At 37.2% G+C, this 20,194-nt stretch overlaps 1 protein-coding gene across 1 annotated transcript; it reads left to right on the top strand.

Annotated features, from left to right (window-relative positions):
• The first annotated feature begins 151 nt into the window (after positions 1–151).
• On the top strand, positions 152–9,882 carry CUNH12orf66 (chromosome unknown C12orf66 homolog). The gene is made up of 3 exons (XM_039342205.1): positions 152–675; positions 6,629–6,917; positions 8,558–9,882. The coding sequence occupies exons 1-3, from the start codon at positions 441–443 to the stop codon at positions 9,372–9,374; spliced, it is 1,341 nt and encodes a 446-aa protein (XP_039198139.1). The 5' UTR covers positions 152–440; the 3' UTR covers positions 9,375–9,882.
• Positions 9,883–20,194: the final 10,312 nt, after the last annotated feature.

Raw genomic sequence — 20,194 nt, forward strand, 5'->3', positions numbered from 1 at the left:
TCAGCCAGGCATGCTGGCTGAGGAATTCTAGGAGTTGAAGTCCAACAAGTCATAAAAGGGCCAAGTTTGAAGACCCCTGTGTTAAGCTCAGCTCTGTGACTTTATTAGTTGATTAGTACTCCCTCGCAGGCTCTTGCTACTGTCTGAAATGGATAAGACCTTAATCATGCGGAAGAATTTTTGCCTCCTAACCAATAACCGAATCTATGAGTTCCTTTCAACGCCACCCCATTGCCACGCCCTTCTCGTCCCCGATAAGTCACGTGGGGCTGAGCCTTTCAAAACCGCCTCTCCGGAATGGCTCCTGAAAGGCAAGGGGTCGGGCTTACGCCTGTTATGGCCTTCCCTCTGGCTCACGTGATTATTGTTCTTGTGAGTCCAGGCTCTCACTTGGCCCAAAGGCTGGCGAGCGGAGGCAGTTGTGATTGTTGCGGCGGCTAATGGGGGAGCCGATGCCCGTAGGAGCGCCAGTCCCGGTGGAGCAGGCAGTGCTGGAGACGTTTTTTTCTCATTTAGGCATCTTTTCTTACGACAAGGCCAAGGACAATGTGGAGAAGGAGCGCGAAGCTAACAAGAATGCCGGGAGTAGCTGGCTTTCACTTCTGGCGGGGCTGGCCCATCTGGCGGCGGCTGAAAAAGCCTACCATAACATGACCTTCCTGGGCCAGAAGCTAGGTACTGAAACTCGGGCTGTTGCTGGGCGTTGCAGTTCGCCTTTTCCCACCTTGTCCGCCCCATTCTGCTTTGGGGGCGATTCCCTGGGAAGGAGTATCAACTCTTGCAGGGCTCGAAGAGGACGGCGTAGGGCTGGGGGAAGTTGAGTCTGGGAAAGTAGCCTTTTCGTCATCATCTGAGCCTCACTCAAGGCTGCCAAAAGTCAGTGTGTGGGAGGCTTAATCCCGAAATTTCTTACAGAACCGGTTCCAAATTTCCAAATTAGTGCATTCCTAAATTTATCCGAAGCACCGTTGCTCCCTTCAGAATGACTTGTACACTTGCTCTCTTTTCCTCCTCTGCATCTTTAGCAAATACATTTGGGGTTGAGGTCTTATAAGTACCACTGTCCTTGGTACTTTTGCTTATGGTGGGGAGGTGTTACTTTTAGACAGAATGTGCAGATTACATAGGAAGATCAATGCTTGAAATAGTAACATAAATTGATCCCGCCCCTCCCCACATATCTGATTAACTGTGGTTTCCATGTAAATTAATATTTGGTGAGCCGTGTTGCCCAATTTGAACTAAAAGCTCTGTTCTTTTGTAGAATCTCAGGAAGTTAGGTAACATTTGGGATTGAATTTTCTTTTAAAGCTCTTCCTGAATTTTGTCAAATTTAGTTGACCAAAAATAACAACCAAAATTGTCTTTAAAGTGAGAGGGTAGTGAACAATAGGTCTAATATATATGATAAATGTAGTAGGAACAGTCTATCATCTGTAGTATAAATTTTATTTTTAAGACTAGTCCTCAAAATCTCAAAGTTGGTGTTATCAATAGGCTTTCTTCTGGATTATATTGCTTTATGTAATGTGGCTAATTAACATAATTTGTAGTATTGCTTAACATGCACTAAGTATTGTACAAGAATAGCAAAAACTATCCTGGCTTAGAAACACACAAAAGTTACAGATTAAAGGAAGAAAGGAAGTTGGAGGGAGAAATGAAACTATGTAGTAGTTGAAAAAGAAAATATTAAAAAAAGAATAGGTTGGTAATAAAATGACTGGCACATTCTGAGGGAAGTAATGAAAATGTCTTAATATTTAAAGGAGGATAAAGTGCAAGAAAAAAGTATCCTTTAAAATAGGTTCTAAATCCGCAGCTACCTATGGTTCTACCTTCATGAAGGGTTATTTTTCTTTTTCTTTAATTCTCTTCATGGTTATTACAATAGTCTTGTCGCATTATATGCAGGTCTTCTGGTACATATAGTCATTACCTTGACTGTTAACAGTATAGTTAAATAAAGATCAGTGGTGGGATTCAAATATGTGAACAACCGGTTCTTTGTGTGGATGCCGCTTTTGGAAGTCCATTCTGGGCCTGGGCAACAAAAAATTAGCTATCAGTTCTGCCGAAGTTGTGCAAACCAGCTGAATCCCACCACTGATAAAGTTTCATCTTCTGCTTGATCAAAAAGCTGAACCATCTAGAGCAGGGTTTTTCAACCGGTGGTACACATACCACCTGTGGTACATTAGCACATCACAGTTGGTATGCGGCCCTGCCCAGCGAAGTGTAGTGGGGGAGGGAACGAGCCAGCGCAGTGCAGGACTTACTGTGGGAGAGTCTTCCGGAGCTACAGAGTGGCTGGGGCGAGGCAAAGGCCCCAGGCTCACTTCCTGCTCACCCGGATGAGAAAGGAGGAGGAGGGGGTGGAGACAGGAGAGGCTACAAAAGGAGACAGTTTGAAAGCTTTCTTTTTGGTGGTCGGAGGGTGAGAGCTCCCACGGAGTCTGAGGTGTCCTCCACATTCCAGGATGCCTTTGCCCTGATTTTTATCCAGGGCAAAGCTAGACGCTGCTTCCACATCTGCGCTTAAAATGAATTTGTGAGTAAAATTTAAAGCAGACAGAGCTGACCAGGAGAGATTAAAATGGTGATTATTTTGTGACTTTAACTCTGGAAAAGAATTTATCTTTTCCTTTTTTTTTTCAATTAAGAGTGGTGAAAAATGGCGCTGAGATGTTGATTCTTTGAGTGAAAGGACCGGAACTTCTATTTGAAACAATGTAACAGATTTTGTATTTATATAAAACGCAAGAATCTTCTTTTTTCTTTTAAGGGGGCTTTTGTCTTTTTTCTCCCCCTTTTTTGGTATTTGTTGATTTTATAAGATTTTAGCAGACTTTTTAACAAGTGGTCTTAAAAATAAAATGGCTTCAAAGCGTCTCGGAGCTTCTATTGTTTCTAAAGCCTCGATCTTCCCCGTAATGCAGACAGCTCAGCAAGCTAAGTTTAAGTTACCACCACCTTCTTCATTGTTACCAGCATCTATACTTAAAGATTTATAGGAGGCCTTGGGAAATAAGGCAAGACAGATTAAAGAAGAGATGGAGGAATTTCTTGAAAATAAAATTAGGGAACTGAGAGAGGATATTGTGTCTGCGTTTCAAAAGTTTGTTGGTCATATAGATTGACTGGATGATCGTATTGATGATGATGTGGAAAATTTTGAAAAACTGGAAGATCGAACTGATAAAGTAGAAAATAAGGCGGAAATAATACTGGATGAAATTACAATGTTACAATATAGAGACATGGAATTTGCTTTAAGAATAAGGGGAATGAAGGAAAACACGCAAGAGGATTTGAGACAAATGGTGGTAAAAGATAAAGCTTTCATTTTGGGGGCTGAGCCTGAAGAAATACTGAGAGAGACGGAAAAAGTTTTTAGGGTTAATTCAAGGGTTGCAAGGCAGAGGAATTTGCCACGAGACGTGGTTATTTATTTTTCTAGAAGATCACTTTGTAATGAAATTTTACAGGCTTTTTATAAGCAGAGATTTCAAATTGCAACTCAAGATGTTATAATTTTAAAAGAAATACCTTCAAAAATTCTTAGAAAAAGAAAGGATTTTGCTTTTTTGGCTGATGAGCTCAAAAAACGACAGGTCCGGTTCAGATGGGAGATACCGGCTGGAATAGCGGTGAATTATGCGGGGATATATCATAGACATAACACAATTTCAAAGGCGAAAGATTTTTACACTTCTGTTTTGAAGGCGGGCTTTCCATCATCTTTGCAACCTGAGATTACAGAAGAAAAGTCGGAAGGGCAGCTGGTTGAAGGTGTTATGTTATTGGATGTAGGAGACATACAGGCTGAACCTCTGCAGCAGTCTCTTATGACAGAAGATTTTTTAAAGAAACCGAGAATGACTCGTGCAGCCTATAGACGTAAAGTAAAAGAACAGCAGAAGGCAGATGTTGGAATAAAGAAAAGGAAATGATGAACTTTTGTAGTAGTTTTTTGAGATAGAAGATGTTTTAAAGGAATACTGAATGATTTGTGTAATATGTAGAAGTAAAGAAAAAGAACAATAAATAGTACCGTATATGCCGGCGTACAAGGCGACCCGGCGTATAAGACGACCCCCGTCTTTGTCGCCGAGTTGCATTCCTAGAACGTCGTCTTATACACCGGAAACTACCAGTATTTCCGGCGTATAAGACAACTCAGCGTATAAGACGACCCCCGTCTTTGATGCTGATTTTAACGCTTGCGGAAGTCGCCTTATACACCAGCATTTACAGTATGTTTTAAAGGAATAGTGAATGATTTGTGTAGTATGTAGATGTAAAGAAAAAGAATAATAGAAGGTGATGATTTAGTGGAAAAGTTTAAATATTTGGGAGTATATATATTATAAAATTTTTAATTTAAAGTGTATAAAAATAATTATGAGATATGGGTAAATGTGTAAAAGAAATTCTAATGATCTTTGTTGGTGAGAATTTTAGTGATTAAGATGAATGGTTTGTTGAAACTTCTTAAGCAGGAGGGTATTAATAGATTTACTTAGGGGTGGGGAAAAAAACAAATAGCCAAGTTTATCGAATGTAAGTTTGTTGGTTGGGTTATATTGGAAGGAAAAGATTGTGTTTATTATGGATGAATGGTTGTTTAAAAGAAATATACACCTCAGGGTGGAGAAGATGGATAAATTACATGTAGAGTAAATAAAGTTGATATGGGATTAAAAACTGTTATTTAGATTATGAATAATTTTTAGTTTTTTTAATTTGGAATTGCTTATATTGTTATTTTTGTTTTTTTTTTTTTGTTTTTTTAATATATTTTATTTGCTTAAATTTGTTTTGTATTCTAGTTAAAGTACATTATTGATTTTGTTATTTGTATAGTTGGATAAGTTTATTTAGAATTTGTTTGTTTATTTGTAACCCTGTAACCAGCTCTGGGAAGTGAGGGGGGAAGAAGGGAGGGGGTTATTTTAGGGGGGGATATTGTTAAAAACTTGTATAAAACTTTTCAATAAAAAAAAGGAGGCAGTTTGGGCAGGAGAGGGAGAGAGGAAAAAAGAGGCAGACTTGGGAGGAGGTGGAGTCAGCTCTAGCTGCACTGAAGAGAAAGAAGGAGAAGGGTGGGGGGAGAGGAGAAAAGATCAAGCAGGCCGGCCATGAGCCGATCTACAATTTCTATGGCATCCATCCGTGCTAGCAGCAATAAACAGGCAAGAAACGCAGTGGGGGAAGGGTCGCCCTCCATGAGGAATGAAGAAAGGCAGCAATGAAGAAAGGCAGCATCAGCTAGAGGTGAGGCAGGGAGGGAGGGAGATGGAGAGTGGAAGGATTCTTCTGTGCTTTTGTGACTTTGAAGTTCTGGGATTTGTGCAATGTGGGCTTTGTCTTCTTAAGGAGTGTTTGGCAATTTATATTTGGCTGATGGCTGATGTCTCCTGTTAGTTCTATTGCTCTGCTATTGTTAGCTGTAAGTTTTGCTGCAAAGGATTTTGAAGTATTTTTCTCCTGAATGGATTTTGCCTGTAGCATTCCTTTACTTATGAATGGAGCCATTTGGGGAGGCTGCCTTAGCCAGCAGCCAGTACTTACTACATTTTTTTTCCTCCTTAATTTTCCTTTCTAGCCAGTAGCTAATTCTTAAAGGGGAATGCATCTTTTTAAGCTAGTTTCCTCAGCGGCTTGTCTTTTCTGTCTCTGGAGGCTTTTCTTTGTTTGATGAATATATGGGAAAATATGGGGGGGGGGTTCAAATTCTTCCTTCAGAAGGAGATGGGCATGAGAAAGAGGGAGGCAATGAAGGTGGGAGAGAGGGAAGGAAGTCCCGCCTTAGCACTTGGCCACCAGCAGCCCTGCCATTGACTTTGCTTGTCAAAAGTTTGCAAAAGGGGATCACATGACCCTGGGACACTGTGACCATCATAAGTATGAATCAGTTGCCAAGCATTCAAATATAAATCGCATGACCCTGGGCAGGTTGCAATGGTCATAAGTGTGAAAAATGGTCATAAGTTATTTCAGTGCAATTGCAACTTTGAACAGGTTTTTTTTTGGGTCAAGTTTTTGACACGTTGCTAGGTGGTACTCAAATATTGCCATATTCTAAAAGTGGTACAATTGGTGAAAAGGTTGAAAAGCCCTGATCTAGAGCAGGGGTGTCAAACTGCCAGCCCACGGGCCGGATGCATCATAGCGAAACCGCGCCCACCCCATTGCCAGCAATGGCAAAAAAAATCACGATATATCGTTACACGTCATGTGACGTTGCAAGTTTGACACCCCTGATCTAGAGCTTTTAGTAGCAATGTGAAGTATCAACATTTAACAAAGGCTGTTTACATTAATTCCCAGGAAATGGGCTGTTTTTTGTTATAACTAATCTTAAAGTTTTAAATATTCTGGAAACAAAGGTTGGATTTTGAGAGATGTGAAAGAAGTCTATTAATAGATAAATCATGCTGATAAATCATTATAAGTTAATATTTTAACTACAATATGAATAGATATTAAGGAATAATGAAAGCAGCTATTAAAGTGCACCCCTGAATGTATCATTAATAATCCAAAGAAAATTTGCATGAATATTGTATCATATTATTTCATTCCTATCTTTAGTAACACCCTACTCTTTAACAACAAACAATAGGTGGGCAGTCATTCTTCAGCCGGAAGGATTCTATACGAACTATATATACGTCTCTGCATAATGAGCTGAAGAAGGTGGTAGCAACCGGTCGGAATGCAGTGGGAGGAACAGCTCCTCACCTTGAAGAACTGCTTTCTCATCTTTCTGAACAGCTCTGCTTCTTTGTCCAGGCTCGGATGGAAATTGCTGACTTTTATGAAAAAATGTACAGCTTCAGTACCCAAAAGTATATAAACTCAGAGGAACTGATAAATATTTGGGAATCCATCCTGAAAAGATACAGCTCAAGGTTAGTGTGTGTACATAAGATTCTTATGTACAAACAATATTCTCAGGTTGAGCTCTTGGTGACTGTATCTGCACAGTTATTCTGCCAACAATAAGAAAGTGGTTTACTGTATTTTCAGGATGCTTTTGGACTTTCCAGTTTAACCAACAACACTGAAATTCCCCTGTTGTCTACTATCTAAACCAGTGGTTCTCAACCTGTGGGTCGGGACCCCATTTGGGGTCGAACGACCATTTCACGGGGGTCTCCAAACAACGCAGTCCGCCATTTTTTCCCCCTTTTCCTTAGCTGTGCTACTTCCTTTTATTCTATTGGCTTTTGAAAGTCAATAGAATAGACTCTCTTGAATAGAGTCCAATTCCATTGGCTTTCAAAAGCCAATAGGAATTGTCCAGGCTGTCTCTGCCCTGCTGAGCCCACCAAAAGTCCCATTCTGCAAACGATGCTGCCCCAGTTGAGTAGTCCTCAACTTACGACCGGTTGAGTAGTCCTCGACTTACGACCGGTTGGGGGTGGCGGCATTAAAAAGGTTGAGAACCACTGATCTAAACTCTAATTAAGACTCACCAGATCAGCCATTGGATAAAATGAAAGCATGTTTTAAATTTCAAAAATTAAGAGATTATTTAGTTTCTATTCCTGGAAAATACGTAGTATATTCACAGTATCAACAGAGTTCAGGCAATTTTTCAGTATTCAGTTATATATATTTAGAATATTTAGAGTTAGAACTCTACAGCATATATATCACTGTTTTTATCTTTACATTTTTAACTAGAAAACATAGTTGCTTAAATGTAGACCATAATCAGACCTATGATTTGCCTAAAACTGAAATGCATATAATATAGGCCCAAATGTGATTTTCTAGGCAAAAATGTTTTGAGGAGGGGGGGGGGCAAACAAGAAAAAGTGATGTCATAGAGTACAATTTAATTACGTAACTGATGCTGTCCTTAGGTTATCTCTCTTAAGTAATTAGAATGTGCTCTGTTAAGACCTAAGAGTTCTGTAGGTGCACATGAATGAGATGGGATGGATAATTATCATTGGATAATTGTTGGATAATAATGATCTTTTGAGATTTGCCATCCGAGTAACTAAAATAATTCATAGCACTTAAGACGTTGGATATCTAGTTTCAAGGGTACTTAGGGCTGACTTGTTATAAACTCATTGATATAAGAATGATCATTCATCAAACTTGATTTATATCCTGCCTTTCTTATTTTTATAAATAAAGCAGCAATACCTAATATTCCTTCTTCCTATTTTCCCTACTACAACAACCCTATGAAGTGGGTTGGGCTGAGAGAGAATTACTAGACCAAAGTTCTCCAGCTGGTTTTCATGCCTGAGGCAGGACTAGAACTCAGAGTCTCCTGGTTTCTGGCCTGGTGCCTTAACCACTGTAGCAAGTATGGAACTACCTGGTGAATATTACATTTTTGTGAAAAAGTGTGGTATTACAGTTTTCATTAATTGCTTGCTTAGAAATACTATCAAGGAATGATAGCATTCTCCTTTTATTCTATATATACTATAAATAAGAATATTGGAAATATTTATATATATTAGAACTAAAACAGTAAATAGCTTGTTGAAATAATGTCTTTTATGTACTATTTTCCCTTTTCTAGATTTCATCACCCAATCCTTAGTCCTCTGGAGGGCAATTTCCAGTTAGAAACTGATGTGCTTATGCATCTTCTGAAGGCTCAGGCCCAGATCTCTGAATGGAAGTTCCTCCCATCCTTGGTCCACTTGCACAATGCTCACATGAAATTGCAGACATGGGGACAGATTTTTGAGAAGCAGCGGGAAACAAAGAAGCATCTCTTTGGTGGCCAGTCTCAGAAAGCTGTTCAACCTCCATATCTTTTCCTGTGGCTAATGAAACTCAAAAATATTCTCCTTGCCAAATTTAGCTTTTACTTTCATGAGGCACTTAGTCGACAAACAACCTTATCTGAAATGAAAACTTTGACTGCAAAAGCTAATCCTGATTATTTTGGGAAAATCTCCAGCTTCATCAGGAAATATGATGCTGTTAATGTTTCATTAATCTTTGACAATCGTGGCTCAGAGAGCTTTCAGGGACATGGTTATCATCACCCCCAGTCCTATAGGGAAGCCCCAAAGGGTGTAGATCAGTATCCAGCAGTGGTTTCACTGCCCAATGACAGGCCTGTCATGCACTGGCCTAATGTCATCATGATTATGACTGATAGAGCTTCTGATCTGAATACTTTGGAAAAGGTTGTCCATTTCTATGATGACAAAGTTCAGAGCACGTACTTCTTGACCCGACCTGAACCTCATTTTACCATTGTGGTTATTTTTGAATCCAAAAAGTCTGAGAGAGACTCTCATTTTATCTCTTTCCTCAATGAAACTTCCTATTCTCTTAAGAACTCTAAAGCTTTTGCGAGCCTGAAGCCGGGATCCAAAGGGTAAGAGGACTATTAAAACAAAATAGACAACAGTAACACAACAAGTTCGAAACATCCTCAAAATAGGCATTTGTATATGTTGTCATTTTAATAACCATTTAATTATGAACATTAATTATTAAGCATTTTTGGAATGAAAAATCAGAATTATATAGAATTGAACGGGAACATGCAAATTACACAAATGTGCACTAAAATTATCAGTATGGAATTTTGATTCACTTTTATTTTGTCTGTGACCCTTCTTGTTCTTCCTATATGCACTTTATCTTTTGTTACTGCAGGGTCTCCAGAAAATTTGGTTGAAGATTTCAACCCAGAACCCACTGTCTTCTCTTAAAGTATTTTTCAGTCATAGTCACTGGAAAATGCTAGAACTTAGAAATACAATGAGGGAAAAAATTATTTGATCCCCTGCTAATTTTGTACGTTTGCCCACTGACAAAGAAATGATCAATCTATAATTTTAATGGTAGGTTTAACAGTGAGAGACAGAATAACAACAAAAAATCCAGAAAAACGCATTTCAAAAAAGTTACAAATTGTTTTGCATTTTAATGAGTGAAATAAGTATTTGATCCCCTATCAATCAGCAAGATTTCAGGCTCCCAGGTGTCTTTTATACTGGTAATGAGCTGAGATTAGGAGCACTCTCTTAAAGGGAGTGCTCCTAATCTCACCTTGTTACCTGTATAAAAGACACATGTTCACAATCAAATTCCAAACTTTCAACCATGGCCAAGACCAAAGAGCTGTCTAAGGATGTCAGGACAGGCTTGTAGACCTAACCAAGGCTGGAATGGGCTACAAGCAGCTTGGTGAGCAGGTGACAACAGTTGGCGCGATTATTCGCAAATGGAAGAAACACAGAATAACTGTCAATCTCCCTTGGTCTCTTTGGCATCAACTCAACTTGCCGTGTTTGGAGGAGGAGGAATGCTGCCTATGATCCCAAGAACACCATCCCCACTGTCCATCATGGAGGTGGAAACATGCTTTGGGGTGTTTTTCTGCTAAGGGGACAGTACTTGCCAACAAGGGTTTTGCCACCAAGTACTAAGTCATGATTTGCGAAAGGGTCAAATGCTTATTTCACTCATTAAAATGCAAATCAATTTATAACTTTTTTGAAATGCGTTTTTTGGATTTTTTTGTTATTCTGGCTGTTAAAATAAACCTACCATTAAAATTATAGAGTGATCATTTCTTTGTCAGTGGGGAAATGTACAAAATCAGCAAGGGATCAAATAATTTTTTCCCTCACTGTAACTGCAATAAATGAAATGCATTGTAGAATGAAGTGTTTTATTTTTTCATTGTTTCTGCACCTTTCAGATAGTTGTACAAGCTTGGTCTGGTATACTGTATTTTTCTAATGTGATACAGACCTGAAAGTAATTATTCTGAAATTCCTTACATTTACATATTGTATAAGAAAAGAAACTATTTTGTACATTTTAAAGCTACAACATTAATGGCAAGGTTGAGCAGCAGTAATTTCAATTCTAAGTGCTGAGGTGGAATTCTTCATTAAATTAATGACACTCTGTAATTTGAATGTTAATAAAATTTAATTAAAAATTAGAATGGAAAAATAGAAGCATGATATGTAAAATAGATAGAAGGAACTGTATATAAAAATCTAGTAAAACAACTAGCAGGACAAAAGTCAGAAATCAGAATTAGCATTTTAAATACTAAGTGCTAACTAAAATAATAAATGCTATTTTGGCTCTATTTGATTATTGTATTTCAGATTAATAAAATAAATTATGTATGAAAGTTTGGTTAATAGTTCTTTGTAAAAGCAAGCAAATAATTCAGTTCTATTGTTTATATTTTTCTGTTTCATTTAAGTTACAATTAACAGCTTCAAAATAATCCTGGTTAAACCATTGGACTGGGTCAGAATCTTGGTTTATTTAAGTTTATTAAATTATTAAATTTATTTGCCACCCATCTCACCGCAAGGGGACTCTGGGTGGCTTACAACACTAAAATTAATAAAATCGTAAAAGTAAATATTTCTTTTTTTAAAACAAATATTTTATTGAGTTTTTTAAGGGTAACAAGAATAGGGTCAACAGAGGTAAAACAAAGGGAGACATACAAAAGGGTTAAACCAAAGGAAGGGGGTAAACACAAAAGTGGGATCAATCCCACAAAATAAGTAAGCCCATCTGGGTATACATATTAAATCTTAATGATTACTCTAGTATTGAACAGCTTTCAATATAGTCATGTAAATAACAAGTTAATCAATATATCTCATTCATTTTACTAATTAACAATGCTTAATACTAATTAGTTTTAATAACTTCAAAATAGTAATATATTACTTATTGGTTATAATTTACTATATATCACAAATACGAAAAAAAGAAAAAAACAAAAAGACAAGTTGATACAAATAATCATGAAATATAAATACAAATTATCAATTATCTCTTTAAGTTTCATAACCTTTTCTCATTCTATCGTATTGCTAACCATTGGTAAAAATTTTCCCATGTTTTAAAATAAATTGTATCTTCTTTCTCTTTCATTTCTAAAGTTAACCTATCCATTTCTGCACATTCAAGTATTTTTGTTATTACAATCTGATCAGATGGTAAATTTTTATTTTTCCAAAATTGGGCAAATGTTATTCTCGTGGCTGTTAACACACATAATATTAAATACTCATTCTCTTTTCCATAATTATAGCCTAATATTCCTAGCAAACAGAGTTCTGGTTTAAATTCTATCTGTATTTTAATCATCTTTTCTAGTCACATATGAATCTTAAACCAAAATTTCTTAGCATTAGGGCATATCCACCAGAGATGGTAATAAGTGCCTGGTTGTTGTTTACATTTCCAACATATATTTGATACATTTTAAAACATTTTCTCTAATCTAACTGATGTCATGTGCCATCTATAAAACATTTTATATAAATTTTTCTTATATGCAGCTGCTTTAGTAAGTTTAATATTTCGGTCCCATAGTTTTTGCCAATCTTCTAAATCTATAGAATAACCAAAATTCTTTGCCCACACTATCATTGTTTCTTTCACTTGTTCTTCTTCCATCTTCCAGTTTAACAAAAATTTATAGAGTTTCTTAATCAAATTTTCATCTGTTTTCAAGAGTATTTTATCTAGTGGTGTCTGTTCTTTGTAAAATCCCATTACTTTTACATCTTTTTCATATCTTGTTTGAATTTGCAAATATGACCACCATGTTAAATCAATACCATTTTGTTGAAGATCTTGCCTATCTTTAAGTTTTCCTTCTTTATCTAAAGTATCTTTATAGACCATCTGTTAATTAAGTTCGGATACACAAATGCTTCCATTGTTGAAAGCCACTAGGTATTTTCATATAAATTTTATTTTTAATTCTCTCCCATTCTGAGAGTAGTACATTCCTTATAGCGTGAGTTTGAAAGTATTTATGTACTTTATTTTTCTCATACCATAGGAAAGCGTGCCAACCCAGTTGAAAATCATGTCCCTCTAAATAAAGAAGTTGTTTATTTCTCAATGTGATCCATTCTTTAAGCCACAACAAAATAGTGGCTTGGTAGTAGAGCCTCCAGTCTGGGAGTCCAAAGCCCCCTCTGTCTTTTGAGTCTTATTCTGACTCAAATTTAAAGCGCCTTCTTTTAAATCCAGTCAGATAGACAACTCAAAAGAAACGATCTTATAATAAACAAAAATATATTTTAATGAGAAAGATTACTTGCATTCACGCTGTGGTTGATACTCCTGGAAAATATATCTTTGTCCATCTCTTTAGACCATCCCTTTAGGTAAGAGTATGATGCTCTTCCATGTTGTTGTTGTTGTTGTTAATTGCGAAGTCGTGTCCGACCCATCGCGACCCCATGGACAACATTCCTCCAGGTCTTCCTGTCCTCTACCATCTTCTGGAGTCCATTTAAATTCACACCTACTGCTTCAGTGACTCCATCCAGCCATCTCATTCTCTGTCGTCCCCTTCTTCTATTGCCCTCAATCTTTCCCAGCATTAGGCTCTTCTCCAGTGAATCCTTCCTTCTTATTAGGTGGCCAAAGTACTTGAGTTTCAACTTCAGGATCTGGCCTTCTAAAGAGCAGTCGGGGTTGATCTCTTCTAGGACCGACCGGTTTGAACGCCTTGCAGTCCAAGGGACTCGCAGGAGTCTTCTCCAGCACCACAGTTCAAAGGCCTCAATTCTTTGGCGCTCAGCCTTTCTTGTGGTCCAACTTTCACAGCCATACATTGCAACTGGGAAAACCATGGCCTGGACTATGCGTACTTTTGTTGGCAGGGTGATGTCTCTGCTTTTTAGAATGCTGTCTAGATTTGCCATAGCTTTCCTCCCCAGGAGCAAGCGTCTTTTAATTTCTTGGCTGCAGTCCCCATCTGAGGTGATCTTGGAGCCCAGAAAAATAAAATCTGTCACTACCTCCATTTCTTCCCCATCTATTTGCCAGGAATTGAGAGGGCCGGATGCCATGATTTTGGTTTTCTTAATGTTGAGTTTCAAGCCAACTTTTGCACTCTCCTTCTTCACCCGCATCAAGAGGCTCTTTAGTTCCTCTTCACTTTCTGCCATTAGAGTAGTATCATCTGCATATCTTAGGTTGTTGATATTTCTCCCGGCAATCTTAATTCCAACTTTTGATTCATCTAGCCCTGCCTTTCTCATGATGTGCTCTGCATATAAGTTAAATAGGCAGGGCGACAGTATACAGCCTTGCCGGACTCCTTTTCCAATTTTGAACCAATCAGTGGTTCCGTGTTCGGTTCTCACTGTTGCTTCTTGACCCTGCATATAGGTTTCTCAAGAGACAAATGAGATGGTCTGGTACTCCCATCTCTTTAAGAACTTGCCACAATTTGTTGTGATCCACACAATCAAAGGCTTTTGCATAGTCAATGAAGCAGAAGTAGATGTTTTTCTGGAACTCCCTAGCTTTCTCCATGATCCAGTGTATGTTGGCAATTTGATCTCTAGTTCCTCTGCCTCTTCGAAATCCTGCCTGTACTTCTGGTACTTCTGGCTCTTCCATACCATCTTTATAATGACTTGGGCTTATTGTATGAGCTTACATGGCCCATGCTTCTTACAGACAAAGAGATTCCCATGTGGCTTGTGTCCAGGAAGTTTCTCAATGACCTTTGATACTCCTCCCACTGACCCATCAACATACGTAGCATTTAACCCAATAACTGCCAGACACTCCAACACACTCATACCTGCTCTCTAGTTAGGGTTACATAGAGCTATACGGTCCATGGAGCTATACGTTTCAGAATAAGTCTTGTAACAGTTTAATATTAATTCTTGCTTTTTTTCCTTGCCATATAAATCTCATTATTGTTGCATTTAAATCATTGAAAAATTTCTGGCTTAGTTTGACAGGAACCATCTGAAATAAAAAATAGCAGTTTAGGTAAGATATTCATCTTAACAGGCGCTATCCTTTCTAATAATGATAGTTGAAAGTTTTCCCACTTTTCCAAATCTGTTTTTATTTGTTTCAATAGTCTTTCATAGTTGTCTTCTTTTATTGTTGTATATTTTGATGTTAAATAAATACCTAAATATTTAACTTTTTTGGCTATCTGGAGATTTGTTTTTTCGACAAACTGAACTTTCTATTTTTCTTTAGATTTCTTGTAAGTACTTTTTTCCCCATTTATTTTCAGCCACTTCTCCAAATTCCTCTATTTTCTGCAACAGTTTAATGGCTGTTTCCAAAGGCTCCTCCAAGATAAAGACCAAATCATCTGCAAAAGCTTGTAATTTATATTTCTGATCTTTTATCTCCAGCCCTTTGATCTCCACATCTTGTCTAATATTCCTGGCCAGCACTTCCAATGTAAGAATAAATAACAAGGGAGACAATGAGCTATTATTGCTGTAAATATTTTATAATCCACATTTAATAGTGATATTGGCCTATAGTTTTTAATTTGTGTGAGATCAGTATCATCTTTAGGTATAAGGGAAATATTGGCTTCTATCCAGGATTTTGGTATTTTCATCACAGAAAAAGTTTCATTACAAAGATCTTTCAATATCGGGCTTATTATATCTTGTAATGCTACATATAATTCTGCTGGGAGACCATTGGGTTCTGGAGTTTTATCTTTCTTTTGTCTTTTTATAGCCTCTGTAATTTCCATCATTGTTATTTTCTCGTTCAACATATGTTGAATGTTCTCTGGTATCTTTGGGAGGTTTGCTTTTCTTAGATATTCCTGTATTGCCTCCTTAGAAACCACCTCTGCCTTGTAAAGTGTCTCATAATAAGTTTTAGCAATTTTTTTCAATGCGTCATTATGACAATATATTTTGCCTTTTGAATCTTGTACTTTATCAGTTTTTTTTCTCTTTCTTTTTTCAGTCTATATGCAAGCCATCTTCCTGGTTTGTTGGCATTTTCAAAGAAATTCTGTTTTCAGTATTTTATTGTGCCCTTGTCTCCATCTCCAATAAGTTTAGTTTATGTTTTATTAATTCCATTTGTGTCTTCAGCTTCTTCTTTTATGGATCATTTTGTAACTCAAGTTCTAAATTCCTAAATTGTCCTTTCAAATTAAGCTGTATTTGTCTCTTTTCTTTATTCTTTTTAGCAAGGTAAGTTATAGCCAAGCCTCTAAAATACACTTTCACGGTGTCCCAAAGATTTTGAATAGAGGTTTCTTCTTTCTTATTTTTTTTTTAAAAAACCCATTTCTTTCGTTACAAATTGTAGAAATTCTTTTTCTTTCAATATTGATTTATTCAATGACCATCTTAATTTTTTCCTGGTTCCTTTCAAAGTCATTTTAATTGGATTATGATCAGCCCAAATATTAGGTTCAATTTCCACCTCTTGTATCATAGTCTTTAAATCATATGAAGTCCATATCGTATCAATTCTTGATCAGGATTTATGCCTATTTGAGCAAAATGTATATTGTGCTTTCTCTGGATTCATTTCTCTCCATATGTCTTGTATACACAATTCATCTTTCATCTTTAAAAAAGACTTAGGTAGGGTATTTCCCCCCTTTCCCCTTGTTTATAGCTTTTATAGTCCCATCTTGCGTCAACTATTACATTAAAGTCACCAAGTATACAAAGATTTTGATCATTTAACTCCACTAGCTTATCATATAATTGCTGAAAGAACTGATCCTGTTTCTCATTGAAAGCATATATTGCCACCATCAAGATTTGTTTTGATCCCATGTAATTTCCACCATTAGTATTCTCCCTTCTTCATCAACATAAATTTGTTTTGGATTAATCTTTTCTTTTATATAAAATGCTATTCCTCTTTTCTTTTGTTGTGCTAAAGAAAAATAAAGTTTATCTATCTTTGGTTGTTCTAAAATTTTGGAATGTTGTCTTTTAATATGTGTCTCCTGAAGACAAATTATGTCCATTTTCAATTTTTGTAGTCTGTTAAGTATTTTACTCCTTTTTGATGGGGAGTTAAGACCATTTATATTTATTGAAAAAATTCCAAACTCCTCCATAATTTCAGTTATATCTAGACCTCAATCTTCTAGGGGAGCTGATCTGTCTCTGATCTTTCGGTCTTACATCTTCCTCTGATTGCATCTTTTTTGATTCTCCCTCCTCCGATTCTAGAAGATTTCTTGGGTTTGGCGTAGCCTTTTTCTAAAAAGGCTCTGTAATTGTTAAAAAATTCCTCTGCTTGAAATGGAGTATCTATTCTGTATCTTTTTGAGTCCCAGAAGATTAGTAATCCTTCTGGGACCAGCCATCTAAAATTCCCTCCCTTATTAAAGAGTTTCCTCATTAAAAATTGATATTCTCTTCGCACTTCTCTTATCCTTCTGGGAATCTGTTTGAGAACTACAAGTTCATTATCTTTATATTTCAGTGGTTGGTCTCTTATCCCTCTCAAGATCTCATCCTGTATAAATCTTTTAAGAAATCTTACAGGGACCTCCCTAGGAACTTTATTTCTTCTTGCATAGCTTGAATTCGTTCTGAAAACCTGATCTATTTCTCTTGTCATTAGATCCATTTCCATTCCAAGCAATTCCGCTAATAATTCGCTCAACTCCAACAAGTTCTCATCTTTCTCTTCTACAATATTTTGAAATCTTAGAAAGTGTGATGTGTTATCCATCTCCATCATGGCCATGCTGTCCTCTAAATTTCTAGTTGACCACCATTGCCTTATCTTCTATTTTTTGCATTCTTTGTTGAGTATCTACCATCACCTGTTGAAAGTTTTCAATTTTTTGATCCATTTTAAGAAGATCAATTTTCAAATCGTCATGAGTTTTTTCCAAATCTTTTTTCATTTCCATTTTCAAATCATCAGTATTTTTAGATTGAGCTGAAATTGCTTGGAGTATCGCTTGAGTATCTATCTGATGAGAATCTTGTTGTAAAAAAGTAGTAATTGATTTCTGAATAGCTGGACTCACTGAGGTAGAAGTGGGGGCTGAGGAACCCTCCCTCGCCCCTTTGGCTAAATTTGAAGCACTCATCTTCTAATTGTTGTATTTATTTGTAATGCACCAAAAAGCCCGATAGCTAATTATAATCCACCAGATAGCCCGATGGCCACTTATAATCCAGTGCCCTCCTATTACCAGGAGACAAGGCCAGGCGTAGTTTAAGGAAAAAGAGAGAGAGAGAAAAAAAAACCCAAATCCTTTAAAGGAATGAAAAGAAAAGAAAATCTCAAAACCATCCACAGAGGGAACAGGAATGGGCAAAAAAAAAAAGTTAGAAAAAAAACCTCCACAGGAAAAAACAATTTCCAAAAAAAATAATAGTAATAAATCAATCTGTAAAAGGCGAAGTAGAAAAAAAAATCAAACTTTCAGAACAAAAGGGAAGAGACTTCAGGTAGACAGCCAAAAAATAAAAAATGAAAATCAAAGTTGTCAAGAAGAGATGAATACTATCCAAATTATAGTCCAATCGAACTTTAACTGCAACCAAAATAAAAAAGAGCAAAAAAAAAAATTAAGAAAAATTTCCTTCTTCCTTTGTATTTTCCCTTGCTATGGGAAATGTATAGCTAGCCAGGCAGTCAGATAAAAAGCCAAACAGACTCTCACAATAACTTTTAAAGAGAGATAAGAATGTCTGGGCATATAACCAAATGTCTGGGCGTTGAGCCAAGCTCCACAATTAAATACACAGCAAACAAAGGAAAGAGAAAAAAAAATATTACGATTTAACCACCAGGGGAATGCAGATTCTTTCCCAGGGGATTTTTAAAGAAAATATTCAAAGTAAAAACACTGTTTTAAAGTTATAAAAGGGAAAGAATAATTAGGGTAGCGTTCCAAATAAATTCTGTTTAATTTTTTAGATTTCTCCAGCCAAAAAGAAAGTTTAAATAGTCCCAATTAGATTTCTTCCTTAGCAATGGAGTCGCTTAAAATGCCGCCTGTACAGGAGGGGGATGAGGGAAAAAATCCTCCTCCATCCTCCCTGAAGCTTTCAGCTTTCAGTTAAAGATAGGCTATTTTCATCAAAAAGTCCACTTTCCACAAGGAACAGAAAATAATCTCACCGGACTGGCTACTTGCTGTCAAAATCAGCTTTTTCTGTTCTCGAGGTTCAGCTGTTAATTGTGACTCGCATAAATGCGATCCGCCTTTCTTTTGCTGGTTCCGGGGGCTGCTTTGGGTTCGGAGAGCCGACTACCACCACATCCTGTTCCCCAAATATTCACCCTTCAGCAGCCACCCCTCCAGGGTGGCTTTTAGCCCAAACAGGCTTGCCAGCAAAGGAATTTCAGACCCGGGGAATGGACGATCGCTCCCCCTTGTCTATACCCAGCAACAACCGGAAATCCTCTCAAAAGTAAATATTTCTAATAAAAGTACAAATTATAATTAAAAGATGGAGAGGAATAGACAGGATGCACAGAGGAGGAGGTGGGATCTTCTATTGGTCCATCTACCACCTCCAGCATGATACTTCCCCTTGGGGCCCCAAACCAGCTGGCAGAGCCAGGTCTTCAGGTCCTTATTGAAGTCAGGAGAGTGGGAACAGTTCTGGGGGGGGATATTCCAAAGGGCAGGAGCCCTGTTCTTCTGGACATACACCTCCCAACTGGAATACCTTGACTGACAGGATCTACTACAGCATGTCTTCTCTGCCAGGGCGATTGGAACAGGCCAGTCCCATTGGGTTGAGACAATTCCTCAGGTAATCTGGACCTATGCCATGCAGTACAGTATCCCATAGCAACTGTGTATAGTAGCTTGTAAGCACTTAATGTTTCTCAAGCTTGACACCTTTAAGGTACATGGACTTCAGAATTCCTCAGCTACCACACATCTCAAACTTGCCCTGCTTGAGAAACACAGACTTAGGGTGACTAGCAAATGTGCAGGCTCCTGCATTATGTACCATCTGATTTTTGAAATTTTGTATTGGTTTTTGATGGCCCCAAGCCTCATGTAGAACAAATTACAATAATGAAATATTTACTTGGTGATAAACACCAAATGTTTTTCAATTGTTTAATTTTTTGTATTTTTTTTTAACTCCACCAAGACTTGCCAGTCATCAGAATAGCTTAAAGTACCTATATGCAATGGGAGCCAGGACTAATGCATGTGAACAAGGAAATGTGGATGACTATGCTTCTTTTAGTCAAACTTTAGACAAAATACAGAATAAAAAGTAAGAATGTCTACATAATTATGTTACTTACATTTCATATGTCTACATCCACTTGATCTCAGAGAATTGTGGATTTAACACTGGGTTTGTCAATATGACAGGGACAATGCATAGATTGAGCTACACAGGCTACTTTTGGAAAAAAAACCACTGAAGTAAAACAGCTGTCC

This window comes from Crotalus tigris, unplaced genomic scaffold (assembly GCF_016545835.1).
Source record: "Crotalus tigris isolate CLP2741 ecotype Arizona unplaced genomic scaffold, ASM1654583v1 scf7180000017775.1145084777:2100578, whole genome shotgun sequence".
NCBI classification, from domain to species: Eukaryota; Metazoa; Chordata; class Lepidosauria; order Squamata; family Viperidae; genus Crotalus; species Crotalus tigris.

Coding starts and splice junctions, on each gene's coding strand:
- CUNH12orf66 (XM_039342205.1), top strand. CDS start 441: ATGGGGGAGCCGATGCCCGTAGGAGCGCCAGTCCCGGTGGAGCAGGCA. Junction 676..6,628: donor CTTCCTGGGCCAGAAGCTAG/GTACTGAAACTC, acceptor AACAAACAATAG/GTGGGCAGTCATTCTTCAGC. Junction 6,918..8,557: donor CTGAAAAGATACAGCTCAAG/GTTAGTGTGTGT, acceptor TCCCTTTTCTAG/ATTTCATCACCCAATCCTTA.